Source organism: Oenanthe melanoleuca, chromosome 2 (assembly GCF_029582105.1).
Source record: "Oenanthe melanoleuca isolate GR-GAL-2019-014 chromosome 2, OMel1.0, whole genome shotgun sequence".
Classification (NCBI taxonomy): Eukaryota; Metazoa; Chordata; class Aves; order Passeriformes; family Muscicapidae; genus Oenanthe; species Oenanthe melanoleuca.
Window position 1 is genome coordinate 26,841,950 of NC_079335.1, and position 16,094 is coordinate 26,858,043.

General features: G+C 40.9%; 2 protein-coding genes across 2 annotated transcripts in view; one reads left to right on the forward strand and one right to left on the reverse strand.

The window, feature by feature from the left end:
- On the forward strand, window positions 1–4,960 carry RBIS (ribosomal biogenesis factor). Its single transcript, XM_056484005.1, has 3 exons — window positions 1–140; window positions 3,216–3,332; window positions 4,793–4,960. Exons 1-3 carry the CDS (start codon window positions 36–38, stop codon window positions 4,859–4,861), a joined length of 291 nt encoding a protein of 96 aa, XP_056339980.1. The 5' UTR covers window positions 1–35; the 3' UTR covers window positions 4,862–4,960.
- The window catches only part of E2F5 (E2F transcription factor 5), a 14,895-nt gene continuing 3,714 nt past the window's right edge, over window positions 4,914–16,094 (reverse strand). The window contains exons 2-9 of the mRNA XM_056484006.1: window positions 13,412–13,521; window positions 12,564–12,725; window positions 11,388–11,431; window positions 9,512–9,576; window positions 8,332–8,599; window positions 7,409–7,609; window positions 6,940–6,984; window positions 4,914–5,651 (exon numbers count right to left, since the gene is read on the reverse strand). Coding sequence (XP_056339981.1) covers window positions 5,542–5,651; window positions 6,940–6,984; window positions 7,409–7,609; window positions 8,332–8,599; window positions 9,512–9,576; window positions 11,388–11,431; window positions 12,564–12,725; window positions 13,412–13,521 — 1,005 coding nt within the window. The 3' untranslated portion in view covers window positions 4,914–5,541. The remainder of the gene's footprint in view (window positions 5,652–6,939; window positions 6,985–7,408; window positions 7,610–8,331; window positions 8,600–9,511; window positions 9,577–11,387; window positions 11,432–12,563; window positions 12,726–13,411; window positions 13,522–16,094) is intronic.

The following is a 16,094-nucleotide window of genomic DNA, read 5'->3' on the forward strand; positions in this document are numbered from 1 at the left end:
GCCCGTGTGACGTCACTCTCCCGCGCGCCGCCGCCATGGCCAAGAGCAGCCGCGGCAGCGTGTTCCGCATCGCCCGCAGCGGCGTCCTCAGGGCCAAGGCTAAGGGCAAGGCGCGGCCCGTCACCTCCGGGCTGAGGCAGGTGAGTGCCACTGGCCGGGCTGCGGCAGCGCCGCACCTCGGGGAGGGCCCCGCGGGAGGCCTCGGCCCGGCGGGGTTTCCTCCCGTTCGCTCTCGCTCGGAACTGCTTGAAGCGAGCTGTGTGAGGGGCGGCGTGCGTGCGGGCACCAAACGGCAAAGTGCACGATTTTCACCCCTAGCTTAGGTCTGTGTGTGGATGTATCATCTGCAAAAAGAGAAGCACAGTAAGTTCATTTGACTAATCTGCAGGCACATGCCACGGAAGGCACCGCTGCGCTTGAGGGGTGTCGTTTGGGAAATGCCTGATGGTCCCGCCCTGTCCTCGGGATGCTGAAGGGCGCATCCGCCGTTCCGCGAGCTCGCCTGCACTGGCCTGCACTGGCGGCGTCGCTGAGGGCGTAGTTCAGGGTACAAGTTAACAAAATGCCTTGATCCAAACCAGCGGGCATAGTTCGTACAACTAACAAGGGGAGGTCCTGCTCCTTTCCATCACGTTCCTGGTCCGTTTACCAGGCTCTGGTCTGTATTCCCACAGCTCTCCTTGATGCTGGCTTAGGAGCTCTTTGCCCACTAGGTGACTCAACTTGCTAAATCAGCAGTAAAAGCCATTAAAAATACATTTGGCATTTTTATGTGCTGGGTTGGTGAGCTGAACAAACTTGATTATGAATGAATGCAGGGGGAAGCATTTTGATGGGAAAGAACCAGAAAGGGTGGAGCCTTTTCTGACCCAGTAGCTGTTTATTTGTCTCAGCTGTCAAGTAAACTTAGTGAGATGCAGTGAAAAGACCTAGGAGTGTGCACTGCTGGATGTTTTGCTATTAATTCCTCTCTGCCCCTTTCTTGCACCTCACGTGGGCTATCATGCTCTCTAGATGCTTCTGTGAGCCAATTTAACATAATAAAGCAATGGAAAAACAAAGAAGCAATAAAAATTTTATTTTCATATCTGTAGAGAAGCACAGCCCAGAGGAGGGAGAGAGTGGGTCATGGAGCAGGGATTAGTGCAGAGGAAGAGGGATTGGGGTGATCTAAGCAAGAATTTTCTTATTCTGAGCAGTGAGTCAATATATGGTATCTTCTCAAACCCTGCCTCCAGCCTGAGGTGTGTGTTCTGCAAGAGTTCAGCTGTCCCTCTAGAAAAGCATCTGCTAATAAAAATAATAAAAGCAGATTATGGCTTATTTTTTCCATTTGGTGCAGTTGCAGTCTGCTGGACAAACATAAGTAAATGGCTGTTTCAGATTTTCTCCTGCAAGCCAAAGCCACTCAATGAATTAATCTGGTGGACAGACAGGAATGTAACAAACTTCAGAAAAAACAATTTCATGTTTGCTGGCATCGCATCAACTCCTAGTCTAGACTGTTCTGTATAATGAAGAGAGAAACAGGTTTAAAATCATATTCATGAAAAGTCAGAAGCTTATTAGGAGTAAAATTTTATTCTCTGTGTTTTAAGCTGTGTTTTATTCTTTAATGCATTAAACCTTTGGGCTTAATGTGATCTACTTATCATTAAACAGTATAGGAAGATGCTTAGAAAGAAAATCACTAAAATACATTTATTCATTAATAGCTAAAAGCCCATTGTTCAGACAACTTTTGATGTACATACCTGTGCTAGCTATAGAGCCTCTCTCTTTGGAGGAGTCCTGCCTGAGTTCCTGAGGATATCACGTATTAACACTGACTGTAACCTAAAACCCCTGTGAAACTGGAAGATGGTGGCAGGCCCTGATTGAACACATGCTCTTTGTACATCAGGTTACCAACAGTCCATCCACTCTGATAGAGCTGGGGCTGTATTTCTCCAGTCTCTGTCCCAGTTAAAGTGTTCACCTGAGTAGGCCTATACCAGTTGTACCAGTCTCATTGCCACTGCTTTCTTAATGCTGGTTTCTGTGCTCAGTCAGAATGGAATTATTGTTACTGTATACATGCTCTGAAGAGGTGAATTACAGGGGTGGCCTTTGAAACAGCAGTAGGTATCCTGAAATTTGAGGTTGCCTGAAGACCTTTGAGTGTGCTTCTGGAATGTTTGCAATGTAATAGGTCATTACCTGGCTATGATCCTCTTCCAGACTTCAGAAGCAGCAGGTGCTAGGGCTGAGATCAGCTGAATCTTACTTTGCTGCAGTAGTAAGAGTTTATGCTCTCTTGCATCTACCCTGCTCCTCTACCGCAGACAGCTGTCCCCAGAGTGCAACACTTGACAATATTCTAGTGCTTCCTCTTTGAAAGCAAAATCTTTGATAAAATGACTTACAAAAGCAGACTTGGGCTAAAATAGAGTCTGAGGTGCCCAGAGATACACATTCCACTCTGCTACAGCTGCAGTTTCTGCCAGCTGGCTTCAGGACGGATTTGCTGCTGGCCAAGGCAGAGCCCATCAGGTACTGGCAGTGCCTCTGGGGTGATGTAGTTACGAAGCACGCCACCAGCAGCAGTCAGAACAGAGGAGTGAGCATTTGCAAAAGAAACAGCTCTGCAGACACCAAGGTCAGTGAAGGAAGGGAAGGAGGTGCTCCAGGTGTCAGAGCTGAGATTTCTCTGCAGTGTTTCTTCGACAACAAATGAAATTCATTTTCCCCCCATGTTGGGTCTGTTCTGCCCATGATGGGTGATCTCTCCCTGCCCTTATCTCTACCCCTGAGCCTTTCATTATATTTCTTGTCCCTTGTCCAGCTGAAAAAAGTAGCAGTGGAGTGGCTTTGGTGGTTATCTAGCATCCAGCCAGGGTCAGTTCACCAGAGAGATGAAGGAACCCTTCCTGAGACTTTCTTTACTCCACCTAAGAGGAGCTGAGGGTGGTGTAGCAGGGCCTGTGAAGCCTGACTTTTGTTTTCTCTGTGTTCTCTTTATGGATCACTATCGGCTCCCATTCCAATATAGCAAGTTTAACTCCTAATTTTGAATTTATTAGTACACAGCTAGATGGCCTAATGAAGTAACCAATAAAACGTACTGAAAAGCATGTAACACTTGCTGCATAATAACTGCACAAAAATGTGGCAATTTCACATCAGTGGTGGAATTTTTGTTAAAAATACCAATGTGCGTATTTTTTCTCTCCCAGATAAACATTAAAAATGCTGAAAAAGTTAGCGCAATAAATAAAGCATTTGCCGAAGTTCAGCAAGAAATCCAGCAGCTATCAAAAGGTACCACAGCAGAACCTCAGAAGACTCAGCAGGTAATTTCCCTTTGTAAAAGTCTGAGGAGAGTGAAACGAATGTGTGTGTTTAAAGCATTAGAATGTGTCTCTAGGACTGCAGGCAGTTAGCTCAGTTGGTCAGAGCATGGTGCTGGTAACACCAAAGTGTTGGGTTCAACCCCTGTAAAGAGTTGGACTTGATGATTCTTGAGAGTCCCTTCCACCTCAGAATATTCTGTGAATCTGTGAATTCGTGCAGTTGCTTTAAAGCTAGAATCCCAGTTTTATGAATTTAATTTGTGTGGTAATGCTGAAACCTGGTTAGCATGTTCAAATTCTCTGTAACTACTAGAGACGAGGGTGGGTAGCTATGCTGAAGCAGGCTTCAAAAGCATATTTTTAAATTACATTCTAGCTCATTTCTAATTACTTCTTTTAAGTTAGTCCCAGCTCTGTCCCCTTGATTTGAAACTATTATCTCCACATGAATAGACAGAGAGAGGATGAACCTGGCTGTTCCCTACCTGAAGCACCTGACAGTGCTTTGAAACAAAAAGTTCTGCCTCTCTGTTCCCAATTCCTAAGCCTTCATATTACTTCATCAGAAGGACCAACACCTGAAACAGCAATTTCTGTAGTAGATGTTCTGCCTGCAGCAGTTAAGTTCAAGACAGTGTTTCTCTTGCCTTAGTCTGCTTTTTTTTTAATACAGGCCTATCTGCTTCCTTGCACAAGAATTAATTAAATTTAATTCCTGACAAGCTCCTCCATATAAACTCTTTCTGCTGACTGATGCTCTAGGCACAGTTTCAGGGAGAGAAAGCAGTGCTTCAGGATGAGATGCAGATGAATCCATCCTGGCTGTTGGAGGAAGGTGGAATTTGGAGAAGTGGACATGAGTTCTCAGTGTGCCTGAGCTGATCAAGTTTCTGTACAGCTGAGAGCAACTAAACAAGTGTCAAATACCTAAAGGAGAGGCTGAGGGAAAAATGAAACATAAGTGACAGCGCTGTCAGCACAGGATGAAGCCAAGCCAGGATTTCAAGGCAGATGGAGCCAGTGATCTTGTCCCTGCTGGCTTGTTATTATTCTTCCAGGAATGCAGACTGTGCCACTGCTCCTGTGCTAGTAGGGCTCTACATGACTGCTAAATTTAATCACTCAAGTTGTAACAGTATTTTCTCCAAAGTTGCAAATGTGTTGTTGAGAGCAGTTGTGAACCAAAAGTTGAGCTTGTCTCAGTCGGGCCATGTGTATTATGTTACTGGTACAATGTTCCCAAAGCACAAAGCATTTCCTGCCTATGTCTCAACCTCAGTGTATCCTGCAATCCCCCCAAATTATTGAAGTATGATGCAAAATTAGCCTAAATTAAATACATAAAAGACAAACTAATTTTCTGGATAATGGGTATTTATTAGTCTGGTGGGTTTTTTTTTTCCAAGCAGAATAAAAATAAATTGTTTTCTGCTTTAAACTGAAACTTTTTTTTTCCCTAGGTTTCCACAAATGTGGAAGAGGAACCAGCAAATGTGGATGCTGCCACAAGCTTATTATCTCAATTGTAATGCACAATGGACAATGAAGAGTTTGCAAGAAATGAAAGAGCACAAACACTGATGGCTTTGTTTGCACAGTTTTATTAAAAAAATCTTGTTAATATACAAGTATTGGCACACTTTAATACAAACTACAAACAGACCTTTCCTATCATCTAGGAAAGTGGAATGTCAGAAGTCAGTGTGAGAAACTTAAAGTGCTAAAACAGAAGGCACTTCACAAAATTGGTTCACTGAAATTTAGCATAACTCAAGTTGATACCCTTCACTTTTCAGCTTGGCAGTGAAAGCTTCAAAATTGTTTGAAAAATTAGGGAAGAATATAGAAAGCTTCTTGGCAGTAAAGCTTCAAAGAAAATGCTGTTAATTGTGAGCAAGAAGCCTAATCATTTTTTTAAAAATGATCAAAAGGCTATATAAAATATTTTCACTTTTCTTACTAAAGAAAGCTCCAGACAATTGGCTTAGACAGAAGAACACTCAGGTGAAAAAGTGCCAGAATTTTTGATAAGAGCCCTTTTTTTCTTGTTCTTGAATTTTTTGTGAAGTAGTTAAAGGAAGCAAAAGGAAATATACTCCCAGAGTCAGTGAACTAAGAAGTTATACATTCATTATTCAAATACTTAGGTTATGAAGAAGTCTAGAATGTTACAGTTAGAGGTAGATAAGTAGTCTGGTTGACACAATATCTAATAATTTAGTATCTGCACATCAAAGAGATCACAGACTCCTTCATTATCATCCAGGTTAAAGTTGTAGTCATCTCCGGGAGTAGGAGAGAGTCGTAAGAGAGGAAAAACTGTAAAGCAGGAATAGTTTAGTTTAAATTAAAACACTTTTGGAAAATCAGCCCTATCATAATTCAGTATGTTTGTCATCAGGGTTAGTCTTAATAATTAAAATAGTCTTGATAATCTGACAAGATCACTGGGATACATACCATGAAAACCTGTACTGCATTCAAACTAAGGTAGTAAGTGATGTATCTATTTTTTGCTTGGTATTTTAAGTCAGTTTGCTGAAGTGGAATGATAGCTGTGGAATATGGGTTTAATTTCTTCTTCTGCAGCAAAGGAGTTCCTGAGCAGCTTTTGAAAACTTTAACCAGAAAGCTATAATTTATGTTTATATTCCTTTGTCTCGTTACAATATTGCATGTATCAGTCTTCAAAAAAGTAAGGACCTTAACATTATCTCAATTTTTATGGAAGGGAGATGGAGGCCAGTAGTTTGTCTGTGCACTGCATTTCAAGCCTGGACTCTAAGCTGTCTTTGTGGGGGGAATGCAAGAAGAGAAGCCTCAGCTCTCACTCTGCACTGTAGGAACTCTTAACACAGTGTGCATGAGCTGGGCATGCCATCCCTGTTTTAGAAGTGGAGGCTGTTTCCATGTTAACCACATACTGGCACATTCACATAATCCCATCTTGCCCCTTGGATCTTATAACCACGTCTCTTTCTGGATGAGCCCTGAGGTTGTCTGCTTGAGGGGCAGATATTATTTGCCTTACAGAACATAGGGCAAAAGGAACAAAGCGAGTCGAGTTCATCTCCTTGCCTCAGAGAGTGGCAGAGAGGTAGGGAGCACGTGAATTCTGTAGCAGCTGTGGTTCAGTGCTGCACTCATATGGCCAAAGATGTGCAAGAACAGAAATGGGTGACATCTGCTCTGTTAGTGTACCACAGCTGGACATGTATCAGTTTGCATCCAGAACTATGTTCTGAAATACTTAAAGCACCTGCACAAAGCTTTAGGCAGAAGAGAATTAAACTAGATTTAATTTTAAGGCGGCACAATAGTCTAGTCATCAGCTTGTTCTTTCTTTGTCCCTAAATTAAGTACTGGTGGGTTATTCATGCATGTAAGTGCTTGTTGGATTAAGGTTTTCATATTTTGACTGTTAAATAAAACTGTTGCAGGGAATAAGAAAGGGGAACAAAGACAAGAGTGACAGAGGAGGCAACACGGGAGAGAAGTAGTTTCATACCAACTCTTGGCATCAGATTTAACAGATGCCTTCTAAGTACTGTTCACACAAAAACCATGCTCCTACTTGTGATTATTAGAAAAGATGCTAAATACTTACCATCAGAAGACATGAGTTCATCAATAATATCTCCACTGATATTTCCTGTGAATGACAGGAGCACATACTTTATGTATATGGAGTTTTTTAATACCTATTTATAGCAGTCATAACATTCTTTGCATTAAAACACTGAATTGCAAAGTACACTATGGCTTGTGCAGTGTAGGAGCTGCAGAGATACTGTGCCATGTACATGTAAAATATACTTACCTTTGTCTCCCTCAGTTTTTCCCCCCAGTACATTTTTCCCATTTATCTCTTAAAACCCAAGAGCCATACACCTGAAGCTTATTTGGTGGCAAAGAAACAAATTTGTTCATTAGTATGCTTCTCAGAGCTGGCTCAGTGGCTTCATTAGAAGATAAACAGACCTGTTTTTTCCTCTGTGTAACTCATTGGTAATTTAGTCACAAAGATGGGCTCAGGGAACACGTGAAATATTTAAACAGGAACTACTGCTTCCTACCTGCAGGCTCCTCCATCTTTGCAATGTCAAATGAGTTTGGCTTGAGAATACAGCTGACATCCAGAGGCAGCAAGCTCTGGTAGTCACTGGAGCTGGCTGAGGCTTGGGCACTGTCTCCAGACAGGCTGGGGTACAGCTCTGGCTCCGGAAGGCTGGAGTAGGGAGCTGCGGGGGCTGTACTGTCCCGCTGGGCACTGCCATCTGCACGGACAGAAGGCGTGTTACTAGTCTGTTATGGGGAAATAGAACCCACAGCACCTGCCCCTGGCTCTGTCTTTTGAGGAGAACATGGCCAATGTCTGGGATCAGGTGAGAGGAGTCTTCCTCTTCCACAGTCACAGGCACAGTTTAATTAATTGTCAATTAATTAAAAGTTAATAAACTAAGGCAATCAGGACCCGTCAGAAATGCAGTTGTAATACAGCATTTTTAAATTTTTTTTCCTATTACTTATTAATTTACTATTACTATGAAAAAAATACTTTATATTCAGGCAGCCTCTTAGTATGTGGCTATGTGGAAGAAGGTAAGTGACCCTGTGGTACAATAGCTGGAACTGGTGCCTGTTTTACCAGTCTCATTAAAAGGTACACGTTCAAATCATATGCTCTGTTAAGAGGTTGCAGTTTTGCTCCATAATGCATTCTGGAGAAGCACCTCAGAACAATTAACAGGATTATATCCAAAACCTGTTCAGTGTAAGATGGTAAGATGTGAGCAAAGCATCTGTTTCACCATACAGAAGAGGAAGAGGTGTCTGTGACCTCCTGAGAGCTGGTACTAAGCCCCTGGAGTAGTTTTTTAATGAACAGATGCTACCCTATGATCTTTAATTTGTCTACCACCTTTCTTAACACTTTCTTCTTTCCCTCCAGCTGCCTTCCTCCCCCAGTCATCAGAGGTAGGAAAACCCCTGGATCCACCTGATGGTGTGTCCGCAGCTGCTGTTTGGGGTAACTCCTGTCCTTGGCTCGGGTCGTGTTGTTCTGGGGGATCTGGAGGAGCTGCAGCTGGTTTAAGTGGAGTTACTGGAGCTGCAGGCTGAGATGGGGGCTGTGCAAGGTCATCGGGTGGAGGAACCGGAAACACCGTGGGCTTGGAGGAGCTCGATTCCTTATTTATAAGCAGCACATGGATAGGTCCTGAATTACTTTTAAGATTGATCTGGTATTTCTTCTGTCCGTTCTGTCCCTGTAAAGATGGTGTATTACAAACGTTACTGTTCCTTGAGAACTTGGAACTGTGCAAAGTGATGAAGTAAGATCAGCTGTTTTAGTCCTCAACAACAAGAACAAATCCCAACAAAATCCAACATCACAGCTGCTAACTTAGGTCCTGCAAGAACCTTACCAGTGCCTGACCTGATTTCAGCAGAGACAGACAAAGATAGTACCATTGATAAGCTTCATGGCTCTAGCCTTGGATGCTTTTACTGATACTAGACTGTGCTTAGCCTCACTAAAAATAGCTTGTGAAACTTCTCAGGTGACTTTCAGCCTTCTATAAGCACAGTGGCTATCATGCTTCATAGAATGCTCTCTCACAACTTTGTAAACACTATTTAAAACCAAGCACTGCAACAACAATAAAAAAAAGTTAAAGATGGACAGAAGTAAATAATTTAGCCTCCTACTTTAATCTTGCCAATTTAATCCTTTTGGCTAAAGTGATATTGCAGTCTGTTTATGCAGTCTAGTATCATAAGATTAAATCTAAATTACATCAAAACTAAATCTGAAAGGCTTTTTCATAGGAGATCCATTTTAACAATATAAGAGAGAAACTTGACATATAAAAGTCACCAAGTTCTCAAGAAAATTCATGACAACTATGCATTATTTTGAAAGCTGCAACATTTAAAAGCAAGAGAGAAGAAACCCACTTGTGTATTTTGGTTTTAATATAAGGCAGGGTTACCATTAGTATATCAGAGTGTACAAAACCCACTTTTTTCTGTCCGGCCTCTCTCTTCTCAACTGAAACAATCCTAATCCTTTCTGTCCTCCTCCTGCACATGGATAGAGAGAAATCCTCTGCTCTAAACAGCTCTTCTTTGCTGCTATTGCTCTAGAACACTTAGGTAAACAAGAAACCAGTACATACCATTTCAGGTCTAGGTACTTCTAACTGCGTACCACAAGGTGCTTGAATTGCTAGAAGTGTATCTCCTGGTAAAACAGCAATTTTTAAGGAAGTGTTAAGTATATTTTTCTTATGTCTTGTATAGTATCCACTCAAATAAATTCTGGAAATTCTCTAAGGCCACTTAAAATACTGTGTCATTTAGCACATATAAACTTGTGTTAGGACATATGTAGTCCCTCTAAGATCCAAATATACTGCATAGTATAAATCACAGAATTCCAGTCCTTATAGTTGCAAAAACCTTTTCTCACAACAGTACAAGATTTACCATGTTCTTTACCCATTTGTCTTCTAGTTGTATATATAACATAAGGTGAAAATATTTAACTAGTTTCTTTTTTCACAGAATCAAAGAATCATTTAGGCTGGAAAAGACCATCAAGATCAAGTCCAACCTTTGGCTGATCACTATTCTGTCAACTAAACCATAGCACTAAGTGTCATTTCCAGTTGTTTCTTGAATACCTCCATGGATAGTGACTCCACCACCTTCCAGGGCAGTCTGATCCAATGCTTAACCAGCCCTTATTGAAGAATTTTTTCCTGATGTCCAGCCTGAACCTCCCTGGTGCAGCTTGAGGCCATGTCCTCTTTTCCTGTCACTGGTTGCCTGGGAGAAGAGATTGACCCCCACCTGGCTACAGCCTCCTTTCAGGTACTTGTAGACAGTGATAAGGTCTCCCTTGAACCTCCTTTTCTGCAGGCTAAACAACCCCAGCTCCCTCAGCCGTTCCTCATATGACTTCAGCTAAACCAGCTCTCTGGTACAGCTCACTTTATGACTTTGATGAATGGTGGTACTACAGAGATTTAAGAGAAGGAAGAAGAGGTATTAATGTTCATCTTCAGTGCCAGCACTTCCAAGTATCTAAGCTCATGGCTTCCACAGCACATACAACTGGGATGTAACAGCTGTCTGTCACACTCCTCTGTGGCTTACTGTGCACATTAAAATGTGTTGGTTAAAACTGGGGACCACAGTTACATGCAAAGCACTGGCACAATACTGCAGATACTTATGCCTACCTGCACATAATTTCCTCTTTGTCCATAACTAATTTGGAATAACACTTTTCTTTCTCTGCCTCCTAAGAAACACTTAGGTGAAGTATTATATGAGCACCATGGCACGTGCCTTCATGTTTTTGTAATGTCTAACTCTTTTCAGTACAGTTAAATTCTGTTAATTTCAGTTAAATTTTGCAGTAGTTTTCTAATCTTGTGTTTTTATTTAAAAAAAAAAATCTTCCATATGGCAAAAAAAAAAGATCTTTTGAGCCTAGCTGGAGGCTGAACAACAATCTTCCCTTGGGTGCCCCAGTATCAGGAGATGATATCAAGGGAAGTAACCTCTGCCAACACTTCCCAGCAATTTCTTCAAACCACCTGTACAGGAATCCTTTAGACTGAGTAGCAATGCTCCATCATTGACTTTCCACTGGTTCCATTTATACAGCACCACGAGCTCTGTCTGGCCACAGTTACCACCAGAAAATTACACCAAATTTGGATCTTCCTGGTTTTTTTTGGAGGGTTGGACCAACATGTCCTGTCTCTGGTTCCATTAATGGCCTTGTGGCAAGCTGCTGAAAAGTATGAATACCAAAAAAGATATCCAAAACCAGGACTCCAGCTGAGCTTCCATGCTATACAATCTGACTACAAGTAGAAAATGCCAGAACTTGGTAGCCATGAACATTGAGAGACCTCTACCTAGTACTGATCACTGCTGAGTACTTCTCAATTCAAAATACTTGCAGGAAAAACAGGTTAGTTAGCAAGTTATTTTTCAAGAAATCCCTCACTTTAGAAATACAGCCTAGCAGCAACTTACCATTGAAACAGTTGCAGATATCTTCATGGGTGACATAAGAAAATGTAATTTATGTCAAGGAACATTTTTCTTTCTTAAAACAATGTAAAACTGGTATTTGCTGCCCTTCAGAAGTTTGTCTAAACTGAGCCTAAACTACAATGTTATTATTATTGTTAGAGGTGTAATCAAGGCATTATTTTTGACTTTCAGAATGGCTTGTTACAAATAATGAGTTCTGTGTTTTAAAGAAAATGCCTGTATCAGCAAAAAAAATACAAATTGAAAAATAGCTTGAATGAGAAGAGACTTTTCTAAAAAAGGAGAACATGTAAAATCTTGTTTTGAAGAATACTATTTGCCTTGCTAATTTGACAATACAGAATTCAGGTATGTACCAGCATTTCCCAGAATCACACAAAAATACTGCTAAGGGGAACTTCATAATTCATCTGCCATTCCTCTGCCTCAAGGTAGGACCAATCCACTGTTCAGACATTCCAGACAGATGTTTGTCTTTCCTCTTCTACAAAACCTCCAGTGACAGATATTCCACTGCCTCCCTGGGGGATCAATTCCAGTGCTACCAAATATTTCTCCTAACATTTAACTTCAATCTCCTGTGCTACTAAATCCATTTTACAGAAACAGTTTCTGAACAGAAACTCCAGTAATTTTTAAGTACTTATCAATAGTGCTATAGATAAGAGGGGCACTTTCCTGCATGCTTACAAGCAATGCAGCTGGAACTCTCTGGTATTTATACACAGGATTTTTTTTTCCAGTTTGAACCTCAACAAGCTTCAGGACTTTGTCAATTCCATTTATCTTTGGGTGATAGATTAATCTTTTCAAAAGAATGAAGCAACAAAAAAGATTCATGTAAAGCACTGGTAACAAAATACAAATTCAAGTTCTGGAAGGCAATATAACTGATTCCAAGTATGACACTAGGATTATGCTACTGACTTAATAGTTACTGCTGTACATATATATAAGTTAAAATATTTTCATGTTACTAATCACAGTCACAGAAGCTAAAAAGTCATGTCTTCTTTGGTTGAAGCAAAACCTGAAAAATATTTGCCTTACCTTGCTTCAGGGTAAAATGAGTTACATTATGCTTTATGCATTACCTACTTGAACTGTTGCTTTAATTTTAGTTCCAAAATGCACACAATTAATTTAAAAGGATATTGGTGGTTTGTAGAGTCATCCATGACGTTCTTGATACTTTGCTGAAGCCACAGTTTCTGCTGATCCAATTCTTTTTCTTTTAGCTCTAAGTCTTCAATTTCAGCTTCCAGATACCTCAGCCTGTCTACGACTTCTTTTGTATTGCAGCCAGCACCTACTCCTCTTAAAAAGAAATAAGGGTTCATGAAATAACAAATGAAAATCTAAAGCAATCATCCAATGATAATTTCTCAAGAGAATTTTTAATAGTCTTAAGAATAATAGTCTAAATTATCATTCAGAAAGTGTACTAATATTCAATATGAAGGAAATGGGCATGTAACCTCCCAGTAATGTTTTGACAGGAAAATGAAAATTCTTAACTTCAGATCAAATTTAGAATTTCCCTCTACAAAAGTTTATCTTCTTTTGGAATACAGTTTTTTTCTGTGTTTGCACTGTTTGGAGGGGCCTGCCTCCTTCCTCTATAATTCTTATCTTGAGCTTTTACCTTCAGAGACCTAAGAGAAAATAGGCAGTGACTGTAGTAGGGCAGGTAGGTGGAGACAGATAGTGTGTCCTGACACCCCTCCCAGATTCATTCCAGGTGAATTTTTCAACTAGAGATGCTAGTTACAAAGTAGCACTACAAATTTTCTGAAAATTTCTCTTCTATGTGCATTAAACTTGATTTTATGTATCACAGACACAAGTTAAAGGGGGAAAAATACAGTTCATTTACAGCCTTATTGTAATATTACAACATCATATTGCTCATTGATTAGCACAATGCTAATCAGAAGAAGTAGAAAGAGGCAATTTTTGTTGCTCTTAGGCATGTGAAAGTTTGCACAACTGACATAACTTACTTCCACTGAATGCTGTTTTTTGACTTCTTCTCAATGAGATCAATGCCCTCCAGAACATTGGTGATATCATAGATCCTTCTCTTCTGCCTCACAGCAAGCGTATCAGCAGCCTGTGGGGAGAGCAAGTATCAGCAACTTGCATGCTGAGGGAAAGACAGTTAAGCCACTCCCTTGGAAAAATGCCATCTAACATAACTTGGAAGGGAGAAGGTTCCACTCTTCAAGAGCCAGATACCATCATGAATTCTGAAGTTCAGCACCTGCAGCTAGTGCTACAAAGCCCAAGGAGCAGTCTCCTGGCTGAAGGCCAGGGGGACATCCCCCAAAAGAGGGGAGATCACAGGTCACAAAGACCATGGTCAGTACCTGCAGCTTATTCAACTGCATGGAGGAGCTTGCCAGGCTCTTTCTGGAGGGCAGGAAAAGGTATGGAAGGCAGGCAGCAACACCCTGCAGTGGGGCAAGCCTCTGAAGCCAAGGACATACTGAGTTTATCATTCCTGCCATGACACTGGAGGTATTACAGCCTTTGTTTGGATTCAGCGGTGCCCGGATACGGAACAGGGCTGCAATTCCACCAAGTGGCTGCAGGAGAGCTGCAGCATTTCAGGCCAGCACTGTCCTGGCACAAATGGCCCTCGCAGGGCACAAGGGCTCACTGAGCTCCAGCACCCTGGAACAGCTGCCAGGGATGCTGCTGACACACAGCTGTGCAGTGCCTGAGGGCTGTCACACCTCGCCCCTCCGAGCAGGGCAGTGTCACAGCAGCAACCCCTTCATGCCTTACTTCTTTCTCTCCACGGTGACTTTTGGGTAACTAATTGGTGCAGAGTTTAGATAAAAAAGCAAATGGGCTAGTCATGCCTTCCACGCCTGAAAAGCAGCTCAAGTTCAAAGAATACTCACTAAAAGAAGGGAAAGTAGAGAGGAGACTGACTCTGTAGTTAGTCAAGACACTTAAATACAATGATTACATGGGATTGTATGTATTAAACAAACAAAAGAGAGAAAAATAAAGAGAAGGGTATGCAAATTTCAAAGTTCTGAATTTGAACTAATGCATAAATCAAATAATTTCTACTAGAGGAACAGAATGATTTATTTCAGTTTGTTCCAACACTCTATTAAATGTACACTTTTTGTAAGCAGCATATATGAAAGAAAGGTACAGCTCGAGACAACCATAACCTGGAATGAAAACCAAATTTCTTTGCTTAATGGTACAATTACTTTTGCTACTGAAATAAAGTTGAAAGGATAAAATGAAAGAACAGAGATTAAAAAAATACTCTTATAGCTATGAAGTATAAACACTGCTTTTTCTCCTTGACAGTGATGTACTCACCAAACACTGTTTCCACTGACACCATAAGGAGTACTTTTTTTTTGTATGGTCTTCTGTAGAAGTCTTTTAAAACATTTTCTTAACTAACAAAACAACTTGCATGCAAATAAATATGAAGTGCAGTTAGTTCTCTCCAAGGAAACTGGCTCTTTGATCACTTCACTAGGTATTATACCTGCTATCCTAATCTGCTATTTTTGCTGCATATGTACACCCTGCTTCCAAGGACTGCAAGAGAACCTTAAAAATCTAGCAAGTGACAGAGCTGATGCCATTTGCACAATGCTGAATCAGCACCACATACATCTCAGTCTTCAGTTATTCCACAAGCTGTTTACATTATTCAGTGCAAGGAGTGGATAGCACACACTTAGACACTATTCAACTTACTGCTTTTTTCCCCACTGCTCCACATATTGACCTAGGACTTAGTTGACCACTCATGGCTTGAATGATGAAAAATTGCTCAGGAGACAGATTTCATTACCTCTTAAGATTTTCCCAAAGGCCTGTCTACAAAATATAAATGCTTTATAATCTTAATGTATTTTCAAACTGTACTGATAGCAAAAGATATCAATGTACATAAATTTGAAGCTATGAAACCAAAGCTTAAAATTAAAAAAAAAAAAGTCACTTTTTGACTGTCCAATTTAAAATGTTTCAAAGCTGAAGTAATTGTTCCACTCTAAATGCTATTGCATTTTGCATGCTCAAAGCACAGCTCCCATGAACACCAGCAGCAGATTCACCACTACAGCTCCATATCCCCAGGACAGGGGCTCATTTCACAGGAAAACGAACAACACAGTTACATATGTATTTGGCTTACTGGCCCTGCATGCAGTTCAATCACTGCTACGAAGTTCAGCTACTTACAAGAGTTCCAACACAAGCTGGGGCCAGTTGCCAAGCTGAGAAGTTTAATCCAGACATTCACTAGCTTTCTGGTACAGACCTTGTAATCTAATTATCTTTTTAAAATGTCATAGATATTTTGAAAAGAAATTGAGAAGCTCCTCCCTGATGTCCTAGCAGTTATTGGTGTTATACCTTCTGCCAGGTTCATGGATCAGAAATAAAGTTCAGTCCTCCACATAAACGATTCACTAATGATTTAAATAATTAAAAGAGTCAAAAACATTGTTAAAACTTATCTCTTCTCAGCCTGTGTCAAGAAAGGGACATCTGCAAAAATGGCCCTGCTAACATGGGTGGATGTAACTTCCACAATCAGAGCTCCTTCATAAAATCTTTCTAATGTTAAACTGCTGAACTCTATCATTATTCCTCCTAATATCCCCTCATACTTTGATTAAATATGTATTCAAGCCAAGC

Coding starts and splice junctions, on each gene's coding strand:
- RBIS (XM_056484005.1), top strand. CDS start 36: ATGGCCAAGAGCAGCCGCGGCAGCGTGTTCCGCATCGCCCGCAGCGGC. Junction 141..3,215: donor TCACCTCCGGGCTGAGGCAG/GTGAGTGCCACT, acceptor TTTCTCTCCCAG/ATAAACATTAAAAATGCTGA. Junction 3,333..4,792: donor AACCTCAGAAGACTCAGCAG/GTAATTTCCCTT, acceptor TTTTTTCCCTAG/GTTTCCACAAATGTGGAAGA.